The 23,279-nt window shown below is 42.2% G+C and overlaps 1 protein-coding gene across 13 annotated transcripts in view; it reads right to left on the reverse strand.

The window, feature by feature from the left end:
- Positions 1-23,279, reverse strand: part of RBFOX1 (RNA binding fox-1 homolog 1) — a 2,849,206-nt gene that overhangs the window by 456,162 nt on the left and 2,369,765 nt on the right. Inside the window, exon 1 of one of the 13 annotated variants that reach the window (XM_038762611.1) lies at positions 2,672-2,815. The exons of the other annotated variants lie outside the window; for them this stretch is intronic. Within the exon in view, the coding sequence (XP_038618539.1) occupies positions 2,672-2,815 (144 nt within the window). Of the gene's footprint in view, positions 1-2,671; positions 2,816-23,279 lie in introns of those variants that run through there. 13 annotated transcript variants of the gene reach the window in all.

Below are 23,279 nucleotides of genomic sequence, written 5' to 3' on the forward strand. Positions count from 1 at the left end.
TATAACTGTTCATATTTAAGGCATTCATGCTTTTAAAAGCCAAATTCTGTATTTTAATAGTTTTCTCTCCGAAGGAAATGCATCAAAATGAAGTGTGATTTGTCATGGTGTTTACAGTTCACCTGCTTTCTTTTACTTGTCTTCAGATCGTATTAGCAAACGCAATGTACAAGTGTTGCTATTTGGGGGCAAATGGCATCATTACATGTTGTCTTTTGAATTTGGAAAATATTAGTATGAACTACTGAAATGGACTCGGCGTAAGTAAGAATTTCATGACACACAGTCCATCAATAATGAGGCACAGATACCCAAGGGCATAGAAATGTACCCTCGTACCGTTCCTCAAGGAAGTGAGCATATATTCACAAACAACCACACTTATGTGCACACGCACACACACACACCCACACACACACCCACACACACACACACACATACACACACACGAATTGCAATTCTGATCAAACTGGTAAAAATTAACAGGTTTTTACTAAAACTAGATGTTTCAAATAGCTAAACAGGAATGGGAATTAAACATAGCTTTAAGAGTAGCTTTTTTGTCACTATAAATGTTCAATTTAAAGGGTTAAAATGATGCCACTTTTCAGGAGGGCAAAAAAGACTTTAAATATGCATTTGGTATTACTTTTTATTCTTTTCTTAAAAGAAATGATGCCACTGAATTTGCTGTTTCTACATATTCGTGAAGTTCCAAACATCTCTTTAAATCTTAAACCATGGCTAGACCATAATGTGTTTACATTTGTAATATTGCATCAACACCTACCTTACCTTTATGCAATCTTTCCACAAATTCTTGAATAGCTAGGGTGACTTCTAACCTTATTTCCCTCTTTCCCAAACGGAACTCTAAATGATCAAATTGATGTTTAATAAACTTGAAAAATAATCAGTACCAAAGAGAGAACACAGATAATTTTTATTTTTCTACTTGTTCTATAATGATTTCTAAAATGGATTAGTAAAAAAACAATTCAGGAATATATGCAGGGTGCCAAAGAATAATTAACATTAATAATGATTTTAAATTTAGTTGATGCAGGGTATTTTTATGAGATTCATAGTACATTCACCTAATAGAGAACACACACACTCTCTCTCTCTCTGTCTCTTTCTCTCTCTCTCTCACAAACTGTAGAGGAGCATAAATCATTGGGTATGATGCCAGTATTCTCTTGGGAAATAATTTCTCCCAATGCTGGTTATCATAGAGGATTTTTTTTAATGCTGTTTAGAGGAATAAAAAATTTTGCTTCTAGGACTTTCAAAACAAAGGATTTTTTTAAAGATAATAAATACAAAGTTGCATTTTTTTTCTTCTAGACATTCAACACAGTAATTGGTTTAAATAAATACTTTCACACCACAGTCCAGATATTTTTACATATATATGTATACATAAATACATTTAAACATAGCTGTATGCATGCACCGTTACATCTGTGAAGAGAAAACAACAAATTTCTGGACCATTTTGTATTATTCTCACAACCTCAACTTCTGCAGGGGAAGTTTGAGTAACAACTCAAAATTGACACTGAATGGTGGGGTTAAGGTAAATTGAGAAATTAAAAAAAGTGTCTGAAACCTTTTAAAACTCTCTGAAGACGAGGACAGGCACAGAGAGAATAACATAATTCTGATTCGTAAGACACCATATTCCTAATGATTGCATTAAAACCTTCTTTACCTTCAATACAGAGGTGGCACCTCTGATTTAAAAGGAGGTAGGAGGAGGAGAGGCATGAGGGAGGTCACAAGGCACTGAACTAGTGATTCCCAACACACAGAACCAATCAGCCTAACACTGGAGTTTTCTGAGACAAAACACACTGAACTGAACATAGACTGCAAATGGAAAAGTCCTCTGTGACACCACTGAGAAAAAATTTCCAGCCCATATATACATGCCAACGAATGCAAAGAATAATAAAGCCTGCCTGGATAGGGGTATTCAATGTGCCTTGATTTGGGAGACAGATTTCTGGATTAAAATACTTTGGTGACCCAAAGAGTGACTCTGTCCAGGCTAGTTTACAGGTTTAGAAACCTTTACAAGCCAAACTGAGCGACATTATTTTTTTTTTTCTCCTCAATTTAAGTCAGCCTGATTGGAATTGCAGGCGGCAGAGCACTTCAACAAAGACTTACAATCCCTGGCTTCAGACGGATCGTACAACGAAATTGCCATTGGGTCCGTTTACATTAGAAGGGCAATTTATGCCTGCGAGTGAGGGAGGAATAACCATCTTCGTGGCTGAGACCCCGGTGCGGTTATCTGCGAGTAAAGCAATCAGAGCGCATATGGGCCAGTACCTGGTAGTGAAGATTTCAGAAAATACAAGCGCTGTCAGCTGCATCCCATCCCTTGCAACTTCTGCCACCCTGCTACTCTCTCACACACACACACACACACACACACACACTCTACACACACATACTCCTTAGTATTTGTCTCAATGCAGAAGCAAACGCCACCACCGCTGAGCAATGCTGTCCTCATCCATCCCTCCCGGAGAGATGCTCTCTAAAAGCGGAGCTTTTCTATTTTTGGAGGGGAGGGTTTCTTCCTTTTTTTCTTTCTCAACTTGGGGCGAGAGGGCTGTGGAGCCAACGCGAAAGCGCCCAGAAAATAAAGTCGACTTACCTGCTGTAAGTACATAAAAGTCAAGGCACAGGAGAGCTGGGGACACATCCCCACGTTGGGGAGAGCTACGCAGGTTGCACCCGTAAGGGGATGCTGCATGGTGGAGCTCTGAAGTCTACGCAGAACAAGTGAAGGCGCTTGCATGCAAGCACGTTTCTCCTGTCTTGTCAGCCCAGTTTGGGAGGGGGGCGGGGGACGGGGGGGGTGAGCGCAGCTAAGAGGGGGTGTTTAATTTGCTGATTACCTAAGTACCAAACAGTGTCTTTCCCCCTTTTTTATTTTTTTCTTTTTTCCCCCTTAAGTTGCTAGGGCTTTTTGTTCATCTGTCCAAGGTAAGGCAACTTAGTAGTTTCAGAACTACAATTTGGTTTCTTGGGAAAAACAAACAAACAGACAGGCAACAACAAAAAAGGCCCTGGAAACAAACCCCCACCCCCGTTTAGGGAAAAAAAAAGAAGAAGAAAAAAGAAAGGGACAAGCCAGCAGCAGCCTGCAGCCCTAGTGACGGGCAAACGGAACTTCCTCAATGACAGCAGGGACCGGCTCTCATCTCTGCACACTGGCTGCTCGCTAGGAGGGGGAGGAAGGGGGAGAAAAAGGATGGGAGAGAGAGAAAAAGAGAGAGAGGGAGGGAGGGAGGGAGGGAAGAAGGAAGGGGAAGAGAGAGGAGAGAGAAAGAGAGAGAGAGATTGACTCACTGAGGCTCAGGCGGCGGGAGGTGATGTTGCAGGGCTTCTCATTTGTCAGTGGGTCGGACAGCAGCAGGGGCTCTCCCATCACCCAGGTTCAAATCCTGCCTGCGAAAAGCCCCGGGGAGGGGGAGAGGGAGGGGGAGGGATGGAGGCGAGGGAGCCAAAGAGAGAGCTGCGGCCCAGGCGTCCGGCAGATCAGGGGACGGATGACTGACAGAGAGATGGGGACGGTGCTTTGGACCCCCAACGCCTCACCAATGCAAGAGGGACTATTGGAAGGATGCACACGCTCTGGCAGCCTGCACCAGTCTGGCCCAGTCCTGCCCAGTCCAGCTCAGTCCTGCCCAGTCCAACCCAGCCAGGCACACGGCGGGACCAACAGCTCTTAGCTTTCCATCGCCACACCAGCCGCTACCTCTGTTTCCAGGAAAAAAAAAAGCCTATCAAATCATCCCTAAGATTCTGAGCCTCTGAGTAACACCCGCCACTGAAATACGATGAATAAAGCTCGCTTTTCTTGCACATTAGCTTTCCTGGGAGGGAAGGGACTAGAGATGCTGTTCATCCCTCCTCATCTGAAGGGAGTAAAAGAGGGGAGGGCGAGCCGGGCCACCAGAGGAGATCAGGCTGTCCATTTTCAGGGTTACAACGCTAACTTTTGAAACACACTGTTTACTTAGATCACTTCTCTAGTGTTAGCTCAAATGAGTACCCACCTTTTTCCGATATAGATACGGAATATAACATGCATGTATATACACATATTCAGCACTGAGAACAGTGCCTGGTACATAGTAAGTGCTTAATAAATACCATAATTATTATTATCATTATTATTATATGATAGGTACATGATATAGGATATATACAGAAATATATAGAGAATTGCCTATAGATAGATGCAATAGACTACATGAATATTTATATGCATATATCATATATAAGCATATATACATATGTATGTGTATATAGATATGTACATATATACATACATGGATTTGGTTTGAGAGGGGAATCAAGAATTTACTAGCCTCCACAAGAATGCCAATATACTGTGACCTGCAAATCGACAAACAGAATTTGATCCCCGAGGCTTCATACACTCTCTCCATACTCTTCTTTACAGAGTTAAAAACTATAGTCAGGGGGACGGATGCTTTTAATGGCTTTTGACAAGATGACTGTATTGTTAATTTTTCGGGAAAGGTCAGAGCATGATCTTATTTTGTTTTCGTTTGAAACATACCCCCAAAAGTTGATATAAGCTAACGTTAACAGACACACCCTGATCAAAAGACTAGAATTTGGGAAAAGACATACTAATTCACATGGAAGGAAAGCCTTTGTCATCACCAGTGCCACTAATTTGCTATCACAAGGAGTTCTTATAAAAATAACTGCTACTTACAGAGCAATCAACTCAACAAAGCAGAACTCAATTTCAAGCAAATCAAAATCCTTTTGGAGTAAAAGGAAATTAATTATTCCCCATCTAGGTTTTCCCCACAAAAACTCTTCACAGCCACAAGTGATATTTATGCCTGCTCTCCACCCCAAGCCATATCAGTTACTTTCGGCTCTCACCTTTTCAAAACAGACATTCCAGTAAAGTGGAATGCATGCATCCCACCAATTAGCTCAAAAATAATAAAGGGCTGAATTTAAGTCGGAGAGTGGTGGAAAGTGTTTGTTTCCTGAAGGTGTTTGATTTGTTTGTTTTTGTGTGGGTTTGGAAGGTGGGTTTTTGTGGTTTTGAGAACCTTTGTAATGTATCAAGAGGGCTGAGGTCTTAGTTCATCTGAGTTAGGAAAAAAGCATAAACGTCTTTATAAAACAGAAAAGAAAACTAAACACACACAAACACACACACACTAGAATCTGATAGAAGGAAAAAAAAACTTGGCAACAAATGAACTCTTTTTATGCCCCTTTACCGGTTTCCTTCTCTTCCTTTGCCTCAAGCAATCTCCTGTTCTGACAGGAGTATGTCATGCTTTTCTTCATTGTTTTTGTTTTGTTTTGTTTTCACCAGAGCAGTAAGCCCGCTAGTCTGTGAATGCCCTAAGTCGATAGAATTCTCCCTTCAGCTCATTTTCATATGAAACATAATAAATAATACATTGTGCTTTAATAAGACCTTATCAGAAGGTTTTAATGAAAAAGCAAATACATTATGTAAGGGACCCCTAACCTATTTATTCTATATTAAGCCCAAATTGACGGCTGGTTTTCTCCCAAACATTTTGGAGCCCATCTGAACTATTTGATTTTGAAAAGTGAATTCTGGAATGATTGATGGTCAAACTAGATCCCCACTGCCTATCCTACGGCTTGGTATCCATCCACGTTCTATATTGCCTTTTAAACAAGACGGCACAATTCTGATCCATCTCAAGCAATCTGTTAGAAAACATTTAAATATTGTGCAGTGTGTACAACCTGAAAATAATCACATTTCTTTGCCATATTTCTCTCTGTGGGCAAATTGCCATCAACCGTATGGGAAAGCTAGGAAAGGGTTCACCCTTATTTACATACAAGTATTAATCAGTGCTAACCAGGAACATTGCATTAAATGGACCCAAAAGGAAGGGATATTACTACTGCTTACCCTTGTTGCACTACAGACTTTTCTAGCCTAGCATAACATTCGATGCAGCCGCGAATGAGAGGAACCCGGATCTTCAGCATTCCACTGCAGTTCGCCGAACAAAGGTTCCAATCCAATGCGACATTGGGAAATACCAAAACCTCTTTAATGCCTACAGCACTCACTAGTCAAAAAACACGGATGCACTCCATAATATCATTTGGATATACAAGCTTTGTATATTCAAGACTCACTTTGCTTACCCCCGCCCCTCCAGCCAACCTCGCCCCCAAAAATGCCAGGACCCCTAGGGATAATGTAACAATTAGGAAAAGAGAAAGCACTACAAATAACTGAAATGGTCCAACAAGACTTAGGTGGGTCAAATGTAATGGAAGGAATTAAAATTTGACCTCCATATAGGCATTTGCCTTTTTATTCTCCTGAAAAATCCCAAGTTGAACTTTTTCAAACAAACATTTTCTTTCTCCCTTTTCAGTGTCCTTTGAGACTAAACTGGGAGCTTTGTCAGCAGAGTAGACATTCCCTGATGCTAAACCCCCAATCCCAAAAACTTGCTCATTGTTTCGCTTATCCATCTCCACTTTGAATCCTAAAATGTCCCAAAGCAGTTCAAGGAAAAACCCTAAGATGATCAAGGAACCGGGGCATCTTACTGAGAGCCCTGTCCACACGCATTTTGGAAACACATGCATGGCCACCACCTGTGACCCCAGAGATGAGCAATTTTGTTGACCAGGGATTCTTAAAAGAAAAAAAAATCTATCATAAATCTATACTCAAACAATCTGGCCTCTTGGAGAGATTTCACTTCCTAAGCAGATATCCCTCAAGACATCACACCCTGGGGACTGCGTGGGGACTCTTCGCAAGTGTACACTGTAGACCATAGCTCACTGTGGGCAGGGAATGTGACTGTTTATTATTGCATTGTACTCTCCCAAGCGCTTAGTACAGTGCTCTGCAAATAGTAAGCACTCAATAAATGTGATTGAAAGAACGAATGAATATGCATTTGTGTACATACTTGAACTCATACACACACACACACAAAAGCATACATAGACACACCGCACACCCACTCACATTCAGTCTCTTTGTTTCTGGATTCCTGGTCTATTCCGGGAATATTCTGCAGTGTCAGCCAAGTTCAGAGATAAGCGCCCTCTCTGAAATAGGAAATGGAACACATTATAGACCTATCCCGAGTACTCTGCTTTACCTTCATTTCAAATGTCTCCGACGTTGATCCTCTCAAGCCAATACTAGGGTCGTAGGCTGCAGGCTCTGCCTGTCTGCCACACAACTACATCAGTGAGTTGGACTATTTATTCTGCAGAGCTAAAGGGAACACTGCCTTTTCTCTTTTGAATAAGTAGGTGTTTATGGACATTATCATTTCCACCAAACTGATCTAACTGCCTCGTGTCTACTGTCGATATTGGAGAGAGCAGTCAGCCTTTGGTTGAAGAAGGGTAACTCATTCATTCATTCAATCAATCATATTTATTGAGCGCTTACTGTGTGCAGAACACTGTAGTAAGCACTTGGATAATACAATTCAGCAACAGAGACAATCCCTACTGAACAATGGGCTCCTCAGTTTGGGACAGGTACAGACAATGTAGCCTATGCCTTTATACAGACCAAAAAATAGGTTCATGCATATATGGACATACATGCATGAACATGTGTGTATAAAGCATATTTACTTGTGAAAATAGAAGAAACAAATAGAAGAAACAAATCTATTCAGAAAGAAAGGAGCTTGGAAAATGGATGTGTGGTCTTTACATCCATTTAATCGGTCATGAGAGATAGGAGTTACCAAACATGCCTTCTCCTGCACACCTGGCTTCACCCACAACATCCATTTTATGATGAATGGTAGGAGAGGAATTGTAGTAACAGCCACAAACACTGTTGCATGCATATACAAACGTATACCAAGATCAACTTGAAGAAATATGTGGACAGGTCAACTTTTCTAACCAAAATGACTATCATCCATCCATATTCATGCTCTTTCCTCGAGGTAGAGACACTGACATCTCTTTTATCTGCCATTTACACCTTACCCTGCAGGCCCATTAGAAAAATCAAACACAACCAATATTACTGGTACATTCCTTAGCTTGACCTACAAAAGTATGCTTCATCCCCGAGGCATAGTGACATTAGTCCTGCTTATCTAAACACACTCACAGCCTAATAGTGGAGAAAGAAGATCAAAAACTTTCCCTAATTCACTTCCCACTATCCCTGAGAGTTTTTCTTTTAAAAAACCAAACAGGTCGAACCCCTTTTTGAAGTGGCTATCGGCTATCTAGCTTCACAATGATAACAAACCCAAAGTATACGTTTTAAGACCCATGGTCTACTGCTAAACTAGACCAATATAAATATTAATCATTTTTCTTCTCCCTGCCCAAAGAAAGATAAAGCAACCCCTTGCACACATCTTGATATTTAACAATTTATTTCGGCCTAGGTCAGGTTTCATAAGAAACATACTGTTTTTCATTGGAATGATGAGAAGGGGTTCAGAGGAAACGAGCCCATGCCTGACAAAATGAGGGAAGTATCTCATTCTTTGTCCAAATCCTGCTCACCATTAACCCCTATATGTCCTATCACTATTCTCTTTGTGCAGAATTCCAAATCCCACAACAAATGTCTCATCTGATGGTCTCTGAAAGGTCCAAACATTCTGTGCACCCAAACTGTATGAATGAGCCCAGCAAAATCTAGAAAGCACAGCTGCATCCAGGGGAGAAGATAGACATTGGAGACTTTAACAATTAAGAGTATCTCTAGGACTAATTTGATAGAAGACAGGTCCTTGGCAGTTAGCGGGGAGCGAAGCTGCTGAAAGTATGTAGGACAACATGTGAGAAGGGGCGAAGGTGGGAGGAGGAGAAAAATAGATTAGCTGCTGATTTCTTCTAATGACCGAGTGGGCAGATTGGTCTATTTTGAGAGGAATCTCCTCATCCGCTTGCTTTATTTCTACTTAATGTCTTAGGGTACAGCGACTGAAGAGACAACGGATGGATGGAGAATACTGAAACTCGATTAAACTGTTACCTTTCCCATAATGATGAGCTGATCTCTTCCACTTTTATTTTCATGCTATCAAAAGGATTTCTTTGGCCGTGTTCAAAAAGATCAACATCCAGCCAAAAGCTTTATCATCTTGCACTCTCCTATAAGCTGCACACCATAACCTGTCAGATAATACAGTGAACACAATATTCTCTTCTAATGGCCCAGCTAAAAATTTTCGGCACTTGGACACTATATCTAAGGGTTTTCTGCAAGGTAATGTAAAAGCAAAATGTTATGGTAAGAGTAAGAGTTATGATATTGTTTATGAAACTACTTTTGCATTCAGCATAACAGACACTGGGAAAAAAAATGTATGGATGAGAATTAGAAAGGTCTCATAACCCTTCCAATGGTGTCTCCGGAGTTGGGGAAGGTGTTGGAACCAAGTATATACAAAAGAGCAACAATAAAATACAAGATTCATGATAAATATGATGACAACCATAAAGATAGGACAGCTAAAAAGAGCAGAATTTCAGACTCATCAAGGCACAAGAATCCAACAGCTACAAGAGATTCAACCCCGACCAGAGCCACACTCACAGTTTGGGTAGGGTGGGGAGAGGTCTTGGTGAAATCTCGGGTCCTGGAGGATTACGGGTGGCACGGGGAATAAGTCATTGCTCTCTGAGGGTCAGAGTCTTGACAGGTGGCAACTCTAGAGGCAAGGGATGAGCAAACTCCTGGCAGTCCCCTGGGTGGAAATGTGGCCAAGATCTCTATGGGGTTTTTACTGACCTGTGTGAGGTCTCTCAGGGTCTTTCTATTAGCAACACCCTGTGGAATCAAATGCTTCTTTCCCTTTTTTCTGGCTATGACATTACATCGGGTTTAGAAATGGGAGAGCACAGAAGGCAAGGTTCCTGTAATATTCAGCATCACATCACAGCGCTCAGTACAGTGCTCTGCACACAGTAAGCGCTCAATAAATATGATTGAATGAATCACAGTACAAATTGTGCTGATTAAGGTCTAGATGCCCCCAGTCTTTGTCAGTGAAGATCTTGGCCACATCCTTGAAAGTCACCAGGCCCCGAGTCCTGTCTTTCTGAAGGTTAACCACCTGTTCCCCTGGACTCACTTCTTGGGAAATGGCAGGGCTCGGGAAGATTTTGGTGAGGGCAGAGTTTTGAGTGAGATGTCCACGTGAGAAGTTGCCAGTGACTCATATGCTACTCCTTGGGTGCTCTTATCCTCCACAAAACACTTTCTGTCTGGGGGCATGTATTGGCACCCACTGTTTTGATACATCCAGTTATCTCTGTAAATCCTCTACCAGCATCCTTCAGCCTCAGACACTGATGGCAGAACTCCCTGAATCTACTTAGAGCCTCTGGGGGCCCAGACAGTTTCCGACAGCATTTTTTGTTGTTGTCATTGTTGTTGTTTGTTTCTTTTGTTTTTAATGGTATTTGTTAAGCACTTAATGTGTCCCAGGCACTGTTCTAAATGCTGGGGTAGATACAAGATAATCAGGTTGGACACATTCCATGGCCTCATACTTGGCCTAACATTCTTATTCTCCATTGTACAGATAATAATGATGGTATTTGTTAAGCACTTACTATGTGCAAAGCACTGTTCTAAGCGCTTGGTGGGAGACGCGGTGATCGGGTTGTTCCACGTGGGGCTCACAGTCTTAATCCCCATTTTACAGATGAGGGAACTGAGGCCCAGAGAAGTGAAGTGACTTTCTCAAAGTCACACAGCTGACAAGTGGTGTAGCTGGGATCAGAACCCATGACCTCTGGCTCCCAAGCCCGTGCCCTTTCCACTGAGCCATGCTGCTTCTCTATGAGGTGACTAAGGCACAGAGAAGTTAGGTGACTTGCCCCATGTCACCCAGAAGACAAGTCCTTCTGACTCCCGGGCCTGTGTTCTACCCACTAGGCCATGCTGCTTCAAAAGAACTGGGGGAGGATCTTGCTGTTCCCATGGTGACCAGATTAGGTCCCCTGGGTATGGTCCTCCGCTGTGATCACTATCGGAAACAATTCTTGATCCCTGTGAGTCCAGACTTCGGACTCCAGCATAACTACCCACTTGAATTCTGCAGCCATCATCCACTGCCCAAAGGGAGGGTCTCCAATATCCCCCAAATTTTCCTTCCTAGCCCATCATCTGATTAGCACCCCACCACTTAACAACCCCATCCTTTTTCTTCTGCTATTACCTCAGCTTTAGCTGTCTCAGTAATGTCTCCAAGGAGGCAGTGGGAAACAGTGTACAGTAGCTGACAGTGACGTTTGTTCCTAGCATTCTTTTAGGTAACTCTCCTAAATCTTTAATATTTTATGACCTCTTTAGTGAAAACACTTATCGCTAGGGCACAGACAGTTCCTCCAAGACTTTGAAACTCCTCAGCAGGCCTCCCACTTCCCCACCCTCGGATGAATAGCTTTTCCTTCCTGGGATGGCCCCAGCCAAAGTCAGGTGTTACTTTTCCTGTTCCTGCCTTCTTGGCCCAGAAATGAGATAAAGAACACGTCCAGGTTGACTGAATCACATGTCAAAGTGTACCCTCTATTTTGATCTTTTAGGGAGAGATGGTCTCGATTGACAGTTAGAGAAACAGCTTCATACGTTCTTGGCCAATGATTTGCTCCCCTCTCAACATTAACTTGGCTCTTTGAAGGTTTTTCTTATGACGATTCTATAAACAGGTGATCAACAATGATTGTTCCCAAGCAGCTACACTTTATAAAAAAGTCTAATTAAAAATACAAAAGGTTCTTTCTTTTCTTCCAAATCCAGGTGACAGCTCGTCACTCCAGTGGTATTTTCTTGTCTTGCAAATTCCTATTTCTATTTTAAGATTTTTATTAAGACGGCTTTTCTTTACTAGCTCTCTGCACAAAGATCAAGGCATTAGGAAGACCTACACTTACCTCAGGCAAATACCAATTACTAATTTTCTCTTTCTATCAAGTACAGGACTACCGTCATTGACTTCCCAAATATATCATACCTTAAACCTACAATGGCTCAGTGACAAAGTTAACCTTTTCATTGCCACTGGAAACTGAACTTCAGAAGCAGTCTGTGGTAATTTTTGAGATTTCCAAACCAAGAATGAAGCAAACAATTGTCAAGCTTAAATGGGCAAGACGATCATCTTTGTGACCCAGATCTGCAATGAGCAAACTCTACCTTAAGTAGGAATTTAATACTATCATGGATTTCTCCATGTTGGAAAAACAATGTTTCTGCAACCAAGTACCTCTAGTACTGCTTCAGAGTTTGCTCCAGGAACTCTGACGTCAGCCGAGCTACCTGATTGACAGGATGTACTTCAGGCTTCTCCATGAGGGTACAGGACCTAGAGTATAGGGAAGCTGATGACAGAGCAAAGTTGAGGGTAAAAAGTTGCCTGTATCGTGAGAGGGAGAGATTAGGCAAGCTCAAAGGCCGATGCTGGCTGCTACCACTTCTATTTTCTCTCCTTGTCAAAGCGCAGGGTGACAGTGAATGATGCTTTGAACAAAACAATGCTTCAACCAGGACTTTTCCAGTTCCTGAGGCAACAAGGAACCATGTCCCCATCTGGAAAAAAAATATTGTTACTCTTGGGATCTTCCCCAGTGGATTTCAGCCATCCTTTGCTAACCTGTGACTAAGCATACTACCAATCCTTCATTCTGTGGGTAATAGCATTTTGACACACCATTGAGTACTGTTGAGCAATTTGGAATCTGTCCCCTGGTCCCCCAAATATATGCTGCTTTGTCCTCACACAAACCTGAACAGAACTGGTAAAAATGTGGATCCGACCCCTTTTCACTCCTCAAAAGGTCAGAATAGGAACCCAGTAAAAGGGAATAAAAATAAACTACCCAGCTGATTTGTTCCCGACACAAGCGATTAAGCAGACAAGTTCTTGGATTCTCAAGAGGGGATTACTGGAAGGGCTATTGTGTGATTATCAATTTAATTTCTGAGGCAGATGAGGGATGAAATTCAGTCCTCTGGTCATGAACCGTCCTGCTCCACTGAATTTGAAGACATTCATACATTGATCTTCAGATTTGCGGAAGTTGTGAATGATGGCACAATTCACCTATGGGTTACCAAGTTGAGGGTACAACTGTTGGACTAATTAAACTTCAATAATCTGATAAAGAGGGATGAGGTGGAACTCACCCCAAGGGCTGATCTATTGACTTCCTACTTTGGGAGAATGCACCTCTTAGTGAAGAGGCAAATATCGCATGGCTGATAAAGTTATCATATACTAGTGGTACATGTGTATGTATGTGTGGGGGGGCCGGGGGAAGGGACAAGTCACTCCTTCCATGCACATTTAATGAACACTTTAAACATAGCCAGATGATATGGGCAACAGCAGGGCTTTCCCTACCCAGTCGGAGAGGGAGAAGCTAAAAAAATGGCATTTTCTGCCTTTCTTTAAGAAAAAAAGAGCCAAGTTCACACACATCCACATAAAACACTCATTTATGACATGTTTGGAGCCAGGGACAGTTTCTGAAGGGTGAGTATTTGTGCTTTCCTTTAAATTTCCCTCCTTGGGGAGAAAGGAAGAGAAAAAGATGAAAGCCTACCTTTGGTCAAGTGTGCTTTTTGCACGATTAATTTTTAACATAGGTTGTGTTAGTATTTGGCTATGAATATGTACAATCAAGTGCCTGGAACATGGAGAACACTGTACTAAGAAGTTGGGAAAGTAAAATAGAATTAGTAGATATGATCTCTGCCTTAAAGAGTTTAAGGAGCTAGTAAGGGAAACATACACTAAAATAAATTGTAAATAAGGAAACGTAATAAAGTATAAGGACATGCACATCTGTGCTACAAGGGGTTGTGAATATGTCAGTGTTAAGGTAATGCAGTAGTGCTTAGATGAGGAGGGAGATTAGAATTTAATCAAGGAAGACACCCTGGAGGAGATGTAATCTCACAGGTCCTTGAAGATGGGGAGAGCAGTGGTCTGCCAGATGTGAAAGGGAAATGACTTTCAGTCAGGAGGGAGGATATGAACAAGAGGTCAAAAGCAGGAGAGAAGAGATGAGTCAAGGTGAGTAGTTGAGAGGAATGAAGAGTGATTTTTTTATAGCATTTGTTAAACGCTTACTATATGACAAACACTGTTCTAAGTGCTGGGGTAGATATGAGTTAATTAGGTTGGACACAGTCCCTGTTTCACATGCAGCTTACAGACAAAGGAGGAAGGAGAACAGGTATCTTTATTTTAAGTTGAGGAAACTGAGGCACAGAGAAGTGACTTCCCCAAGGTCACACAGCAAGCAACTGGCAGAACTAGGATTACAATCCAGGTCCTTCTGACCCCTGGGGCCATGCTCTATCCAAGAGAAGCAGTGCGGCTCAGTGGAAAGAGTCCGGGCTTTGGAGCCAGAGGTCATGGGTTCTAATCCTGGCTCTGTCACTTGTCAGCTATGTGACTTGGGGCAAGTCACTTAACTTCTCTGGGCCTCAGTTACCTCATCTGTAAAATGGGAATTAAGACTGTGAGCCCCACGTGGGACAACATGACCACCTTGTATCCACCCCAGCGCTTAGAACATGCTTTGCACATAGTAAGCACTTAACAAATGCCATCATCATCATCATCACTTGTACTTCCCAAGCGCTTAATACAGTGCTCTGCACACAGTAAACACTCAATAAATATGATTGAATGAATGAATCTCCCCACCTTACCTTCTTCCCCTCCCCACAGCACCTGTATGTATGTATATATGTTTGTACAGATTTATTACTCTATTTTACTTGTACATATTTATTCTGTTTATTTTATTTTGTTAATATGTTTTGTTTTGTTGTCTGTCTCCCCCTTCTAGACTGTGAGCCCGCTGTTGGGTAAGGACCGAATCTATATGTTGCCAACTTGTACTTCCCAAGCGCTTAGTACGGTGCTCTGCACATAGTAAGCGCTCAATAAATATGATTGATTGAATGAATGAATGAATGAAATCATCATTAGGCCACACTGCTTCTCTGCTAGGTGGGAGAGAGCTGACTGTGGGCCTTGAAGTTACTACAGACCCATTCATCCCAAACTGGACTGGGAGGTAGGAAGTTCATACCAGGATCATCTTCCTGCCTGAAGATACTGATTGGGGATCATAAATCCTAGGATCACCTCCAAAGTGGACTCTTCCCAAGATAAGTAGGGAATGGAGGAGGGGGAGTTAACTCATTCAATCTGCCACAGGCTAGAAGATGAGAACCCAGGATTTAACAGTGGGAGGTTGTTAATTGTATGCCTCATTAGGGACAGTACACTAGAAGTAAGAGATGTAGTCTCAAGTATCCTTTGTTTTCCTTTTCCATCACTTCTCTGTGCCTCAATTACCTTATCTGTAAAATGGAGACCGAGTGTGAGCTCTCTGTGGGACAAGGACTGTGTCAAACCTTTCATTCATTTATGCATTCAATCGTATTTATAGAGCTGGGTGCACAGCACTGTACTAAGTGCTTGGAAAGTGCAATATAGCAATTAAGAGAGACAATCCCTGCCCACAACGGGCTCACAGTCTAGAGAAGACAGACATCAAAAAAGTAAACAGGTGTCAATACGAATAAATAGAATTATAGATAGATGCATACATATATACATACGTGCTGTGGCGCAGGGAGGGGTGGGAAGAGCAAAGGGAGCAGGTCAAAATGAAGTGGAAGGGAGGGGGAGCTGAAGAAAACGGGGCTTAATCTGGAAAGGTCTCGGAGAAGGTGTGCCTTCAGTAAGGCTTTGAAGGGAGGAACCTGATTAACTTGTACCTACTCCAGTGATTAGAGCAGTGCTTGGCACATAGTAAGGGCTTAACAAGTATTATTATTATTATTATTATTATTATTTTTATTTTTCCTCTTTTTTTGTCATCATCCCCTTTAAATGCTAGACTTCATTCATTCAATCGTATTTATTGAGCACTTACTGTGTGCAGAGCACTGTACTAAGTGCTTGGGAAGTACAAGTCGGCAACATATAGAGAAGCAGGCATGGCTCAGTGGAAAGAGTCCGGGCTTTGGAGCCAGAGGTCATGGGTTCTAATCCTGGCTCTGCCACTTGTCAGCTATGTGACTTTGGGCAAGTCACTTAAGTTCTCTGTGACTCAGTTCCCTCATCTGTAAAATGGGGACTGAGACTGTGAGCCCCATGTGGGACAACCTGATTACCTTAACCACTTAGTACAGTGCTCTGCACACAGTAAGTGCTCAATAAATATGATTGAATGAATGAATTACATTGTATCTGCCCCAGCGCTTAGAACAGTGCTTGGCACATAGTAAGTGCTTAACAAATACCACCATTATTATTATATAGAGATGGTCCCTACCCAACAACGGGCTCACAGTCTAGAAGGGGGAGACAGACAACAAAACATGTAGACAGGTGTCAAAACTGTCAGAATAAATAGAATTGCAGCTATATGCACATCATTAACAAAATAAAAAGAATAGTAAATATGTACAAGAAAAATAAATAGAGTAATACATCTGTACAAATATATAAACAAGTGCTGTGGGGAGGGGAAGGAGGTAGGGTGGGGGGATGGGGAGGGGGAGAGGAAGGAGGGGGCTCAGTCAGGGAAGGCCTCCTGGAGGAGGTGAGCTCTCAGTAGGGCTTTGAAGGGAGGAAGAGAGCTAGCTTGGCGGATGTGCGGAGGGAGAGCATTCCAGGCCAGGGGAAGGACGTGGGCCGGGGGTCAACAGCGGGACAGGTGAGAATGAGGTACAGTGAGGGTTAGCAGCAGAGGAGCGGAGGGTGTGGGCTGGGATGTAGAAGGAAAGAATGGAGGTGAGGTACGAGGGGGCGAGGTGATGGAGAACCTTGAAGCCGAGAGTGAGGAGTTTTTGCTTGATTTGCAGGTTGACAGACAGCCACTGGAGATTTTTGAGGAAGGGAGTAACATGCCCAGGGCATTTCTGCACAAAGATAATCCGGGCAGCAGAGTGAAGTATAGACTGAAGTGGGGAGAGACAGGAGGATGGGGGATTAGAGAGAAGGCTGATGCAGTAATCCGGTCGGGATAGGATGAGAGGTTGAACCAGCAAGGTAGCGGTTCTTCAGTGACCCCATAATAATCCCACCTGTGTTTTATGTTAACAAAAATTATGCAAATATTCTGGGCCGTAATGAGAGTACATTCGGTATTCACAGGGAAGATGTTCTATCCGGGTAAAGTTTGGGATAAAAATGAGAACTAGAGTAACTCGTTGGTTTAATACTATGGTTCAATTGTCTTTGTTAGAAGAATGGGTGCTTTTGCTATTGGTTTGGTATGCCTAAAACTGTGCTAGTAGACAAATGAGATAGGATCTGATCTGTGTTCTGGAGCTCTAGTGTTTTAATAAGTGTGTTTGTAAAGGAAATAAAACCATAATTCATCTCCAACAAAATGTATTTCCTGCTTTGGCGAGACTTTTTTATGTTGGAGAAAATCCAGAGAGTTTCCCTAGTAGAAATGCTCCATTAGCTTCTGATACCAGCTGATGTTATCCAAGTAGCTGGAATGTGAAGCTTTGTTCTCTTTCTTCTGTCCTTCTTTTGGAGAGCAAAATCGACCTCACTCTCACTCCTTACTCTTGGCTTCAAGGCTCTCCATCACCTCACCCCCTCGTAGCTCAGCTCCCTTCTCTCCTTCTACAGCCCAGCCCGCACCCTCCGCTCCTCTGCCGCTAACCTCCGCACTATGCCTTGTTCTCGCCTGTCCCGCTGTTGACCCCCAGCCTACATCCTTCCCCTGGCCTGGAATGCCCTCCCTCCACACATTTGCCAAACTAGCTCTCTTCTTCCCTTCAAAGCCCTACTGAGAGCTCACCCCCTCCAGGAGGCCTCCCCAGACTGAGCCCCATTTTTCCTCTCCTCCTCCCTATCCCCCCCCCGCCCTACCCCCTTCCCCTTCCCACAGCACTTGTATATATTTGTACAGATTTATTACTCTATTTTACTTATACATATTTACTATTCTATTGATTTTGTTAATGATGTGCATATAGCTGCAATTCTATTTATTCTGACAGTTTTGACACTTGTCTACATGTTTTATTTTGTTGTCTGTCTCCCCCTTCTAGACTGTGAGCCCATTGTTGGATGGGGACTGTACCTATATGTTGCCGACTTGTACTTCCCAAGCGCTTAGTACAGTGCTCTGCACACAGTAAAAAGGGCTCAATAAATACAACTGAATGAATGAATGAATGACCTTACATGTTAGCCAACTGGTAGAGGAAGCAGGTAAATAACAGGAAATTAACACTAAGGAGGAGCTCCTACCTCCTCCTTTCTAGTCTTAGTATAGTGCTCTGCACACAGTAAGCGCTCAATAAATACGAATGATTGAATTGATGAGTCCTAATTTAAAAAAAAATCTTGTGTCATTTCAATGAGGCATGAGATGACAATTAGTGATGTTATCAAAAATTTTTCAGTATAATCACATTATGAAGAAAACATGGAACAAAAATTGAATGAACAGATAGACATAAAAATAAAATACATAAACATATTAATTATATATGCATATACACACTACCACATTAATGGTGATTTATACTGGGATAGAATGTTATATTTTCCAGACAGATTTCATTGATGACATAAAACTGTCCCTGCAGTATGTTCAGTTTTCACCAATGAATAAATTGAAAAAGTTACTCAAGTACTCTCAAGTACTCAAAGTTGTTTTTTTTAACACTGGTAGGCCATTTTCTGGTTCATAGGTACTCTAATTTTGATAAAAAGCATTTTGTTAGAAAGATACTCAATTATCCCAAATATTCTACCTCTCTGCCCTTAGTCCCTTGCATTCTGGATAACTGAGCTTTCCCTAAAAATATGCCAGAAAACATTGCCATTGCAAAAAGAATGTTAAAATTGAGAATTGAGTTTTCTGTGGTTTCATCTTCTGAAGAGGCCCTGAGACATTTTCTCACAACCCTTTTTTATTGTAGGATCTTTCCAGGTGGTTGACCATAAACACTTGGAAAGATAATCTGCAACTCAGTTCTCCCTCCCTGTGCCAGGCAGGCCTCCTTGGATTTGGGATGTACTGTGATCACTTTCATGTGCAACAACTGTGACACCATCTCACATGGTGGAATTCCCTGTGCTTCCATGGACTTTAAATCTAGGAAGCACCGGGGCCCATCAATCAATCGATCAATGATATGTATTGAGCACTTAATATGTGAAGAGTACTGAACTAAGGGCTTGAGAGAGAATACAATAGAATTAGCAGACATGTTCCCCGCCCATAATGAGCTCACAGTCTAGAGGGAGAGACAGGCATTAATGCAAATAAATATTACTCAGATAGACTATCGCACACAAGTGGCCCCATCTTTTCCAATCTGTGTTCCTTTGCCAAAAATGAGGGCAGGCCAATAAGGTATTGGACCTAAGTTCCTCGTACTTAAGTTGGCCTGGGCCAGGCTACGCCCTAAAATATCAACCCTTGTAGGAGTTATTATTGTTATCATTATTATTGTCGCAATATAATAATATCTAATATAATGATAACAGCATTTGTTAAGCACATATGTGCCAAATATTGTTATGGTACTTAACAAGTACTTACTATATGCCAAGCACTGTCCTAAGTGCTGGAGTAGATACAACTTAATCAGGTTGGAGACAGGCCCCGTCCCACATGGGCTCACAGTCTCAATCCCCATTTTATAGATGAGGTAACTGAGGCACAGAGAATTGAAGTAACATGCCCAAAGTCACGCAGCAGACACATGGTAGATCTGGGATTAGAACCCATGACCTTCTGACTCCGAGGCCAATGCTCTTTCCACTATACCATGCTCCTTCTCTACTAAACCTGGCACAAATGTTGGGTAGTGACCATCTCTAGATGTTGCCAACTTGTACTTCCCAAGCGCTTAGTACAGTGCTCTGCACACAGTAAGCGCTCAATAAATACGATTGAATGAATGAATGAATAATTAGACAATTCACAGTCCCTGTCCTTCATTGTGCTGTTAGTCGAAGTGGGAGGGAGAATAGGCATTGAATCACCATTTTACAGATGAGGAAACTGAGCCCCAAAGAAGTTAAGAGATTTGCCTTGTCACATAAAAGGCAAGGGGTAGCCTCAGGATTAGAACCCAGGCCCTCTGATTCCTAGGTCTGTAATCTTTCAACAAGGCCACATTGTGCTTTTCACTAAGGTGTATACATATACACAAAAACACACACAACAGTATTTAATAACAAACAGGAAAGCTGTAGGAACGTCTCAGCTGAGATTTCAGAATATCTAGGGCCCCCAAACTTTTACTGTTTTATGCTTATGGCAACTCCAACAAACTAAGAGTGGCCTCAAACTGGAAATAAAAGGTGCAGATTAAATAAACACTTCTGACAAGAATGCAACCTCAAAAAGGAGTCTTATGGACAAAGAAAACAATAGCCCTCCCTTATGCAATTTCAACATGATTTGGAGTTTACACATGTTCTTAAGTTTGCTGGTCTGGATGAAATAATTCACAGTTAAAGCATTTAGTGTATTGTGATTGACTAGTTTCCATCATATATCCTAAGAGGTTAGGGTGAACTGGGCATGGGTTGTGGGGAGGGCACTACTGATGGCGAGAGGACAGGAGCACAGGGAGGCGAGGCATTGATATTTGGCCTCGAAAATGTAGGCCGTCTTCAGCCTGGCCTAGTGGAAAGAACTTGGGTCTGATAGAGGATCTGAATTCTTTCCTATCTCAACCACTTGCCTGCTGTGTGAATAATAATAATAATAATGATGGCATTTATTAAGTGCTTACTATGTGCCAAGTACTGTCCTAAGTGCTGGGGAAGTTACAAGGTTCAGGACTAGAACCCAGGCCCTCTGATTCCTAGGTCTGTAATCTTTCAACAAGGCCACATCGTGCTTTTCACTAAGGTGTATACATGTACACAAACACACACACACAACAGTAATTAATAACAAACAGGAAAGCTGTAGGAACGTCTCAGCTGAGATTTCAGAATATCTAGGGCCCCCAAACGGGGGGCTCACATTAATCCCCATTTTACAGATGAGGGAACTGAGGCCGAGAAGTTAAGTGACTTGCCCAAAGTCACACAGCTGGCAATTGGCAAAGCTGGGACTTGAACCCATGACCTCTGACTCCAAAGCCCGTGCTCTTTCCACTGAGCCACACTGCTTCTCTGAATGTGGGCAGGACATTTAACTTCCCTGTGCCTCTGTTTCTTCGTTTGCAAAATGGGGATTAAATACGACTCCCTCCAGTTAAGACTGTGAACCTCTTGTGGGACAGGGACTGTGTCTGGCCTAATTAAATTGTATCTACCCCAGCGCTTAGAACAGCACTTGGCATACAGTAAGTGTTTAACAAATACCACCATTATTATCGATTATTATTCTCCCCTTGGAGAGATAAGGCCAAGAATCACCAGAAACACAACCATTCCACTGGTTCCATGGAGTCTCTTGGCTTCTATCTGTTCCTGTTCAGAGAAAGCAGGCCCTTCTTTGGGATGGATGGAGGAGGAATGACTCAGTATACATTCTGTGCCTTGAAAGGCCATGATACTCTGCTAATAATAATAATGATGGCATTTGTTAAGCGCTTACTATGTGCGAAGCACTGTTCTAAGCACTGGGTGGATACAACATGATCAGGTTGTCCCACATGGGTCTCACGGTCAATCCCCATTTTACAGATGAGGAAACTGAGGCACAGAGAAGTTAAGTGACTTGCCCGGAGTCACAGACCTGACAATACATTCATTCAATTGTATTTGTTGAGCACTTACTAAGTGCAAAGCATTGTACTAAGCACTTGGGAGAGTACAGTGCAACAATAAACACATTTCCTGCCCACAATGAGCTTACAGTCATACTCTTGCCATTACCAGTCTAATCTATGGTCCCTGTTACTCTGTCTATATACAATTCATGTCCACCTGTGCCCCCACTCCTTTAGAGAAAGCACCACGTCTTGTACTATTACGGTACTCTTCCTAGTATTATACTCGGCACACAGAAGGCACTCGATAAATATTATTGAGTGGAAGAGTGAATTCACTAATTATTAAATGAATGAATTGTTGCCTCTACAAGAGGCAGAATACTAGGCCGGATAGATCAAAACTCACGTTCTCCCCCTGGCCTGGAATGCCCTCCCTCTGCCCCTGCGCCAAGCTAGCTCTCTTCCTCCCTTCAAGGCCCTACTGAGAGCTCACCTCCTCCAGGAGGCCTTCCCAGACTGAGCCCCTTCCTTCCTCTCCCCCTCGTCCCTCTCTCCATCCCCCCTGCCTTACCTCCTTCTCTCCCCCACAGCACCTGTATATATGTATATATGTTTGTACATATTTATTACTCTATTTATTTATTTATTTCACTTGTGTATATCTATTCTATTTATTTTATTTTGTTAGTATGTTTGGTTTTGTTCTCTGTCTCCCCCTTTTAGACGGTGAGCCCACTGTTGGGTAGGGACTGTCTCTATATGTTGCCAACTTGTACTTCCCAAGCGCTTAGTACAGTGCTCTGCACACAGTAAGCGCTCAATAAATACGATTGATTGATTGATTGATCCGCCAAGCTAGCTCTCTTCCTCCCTTCAAAGCCCTACTGAGAGCTCACCTCCTCCAGAAGGCCTTCCCAGACTGAGCCCCCTTTTTTCCTCTCCTCCTCCCCATCCCCCCGCCCTACCTCCTTCCCCTCCCCACAGCACCTGTATATACGTTTGAACAGATTTATTACTCTATTTATTTTACTTGTACATATTTACTATTCTATTTATTTTGTTAATGATGTGCATCTAGCTTTATTTCTATTTATTCTGATGACTTGACACCTGTCCACATGTTTGGTTTTGTTGTCTGTCTCCCCCTTCAAGACTGTGAGCCCATTGTTGGGTAGGGACCATCTCTATATGTTGACAACTTGTACTTCTGAAGCGCTTAGTACAGTGCTCTGCACACAGTAAGTGCTCAATAAATTCGATTGAAAGAATGAAGGAATGAATGAATCCACTATGGTACAGCTTATGTGCTCATGATCCCTGAACAGATTAAGAAAGGGAACGAATACAGGAGACAAGTCTTGAAGGTGCCATGGCATGCATATATTTTTTAATGGTATGTGTAAAGCACTTACAACATGCTAGGCACTGTACTAAATGCTAAGATATAATAATAATAATAATAATAATAATAATAATAATAATAATGGCATTTCTTAAGCGC

The sequence above is a fragment of the Tachyglossus aculeatus genome, chromosome 21 (assembly GCF_015852505.1).
Source record: "Tachyglossus aculeatus isolate mTacAcu1 chromosome 21, mTacAcu1.pri, whole genome shotgun sequence".
Lineage (NCBI taxonomy): Eukaryota > Metazoa > Chordata > Mammalia > Monotremata > Tachyglossidae > Tachyglossus > Tachyglossus aculeatus.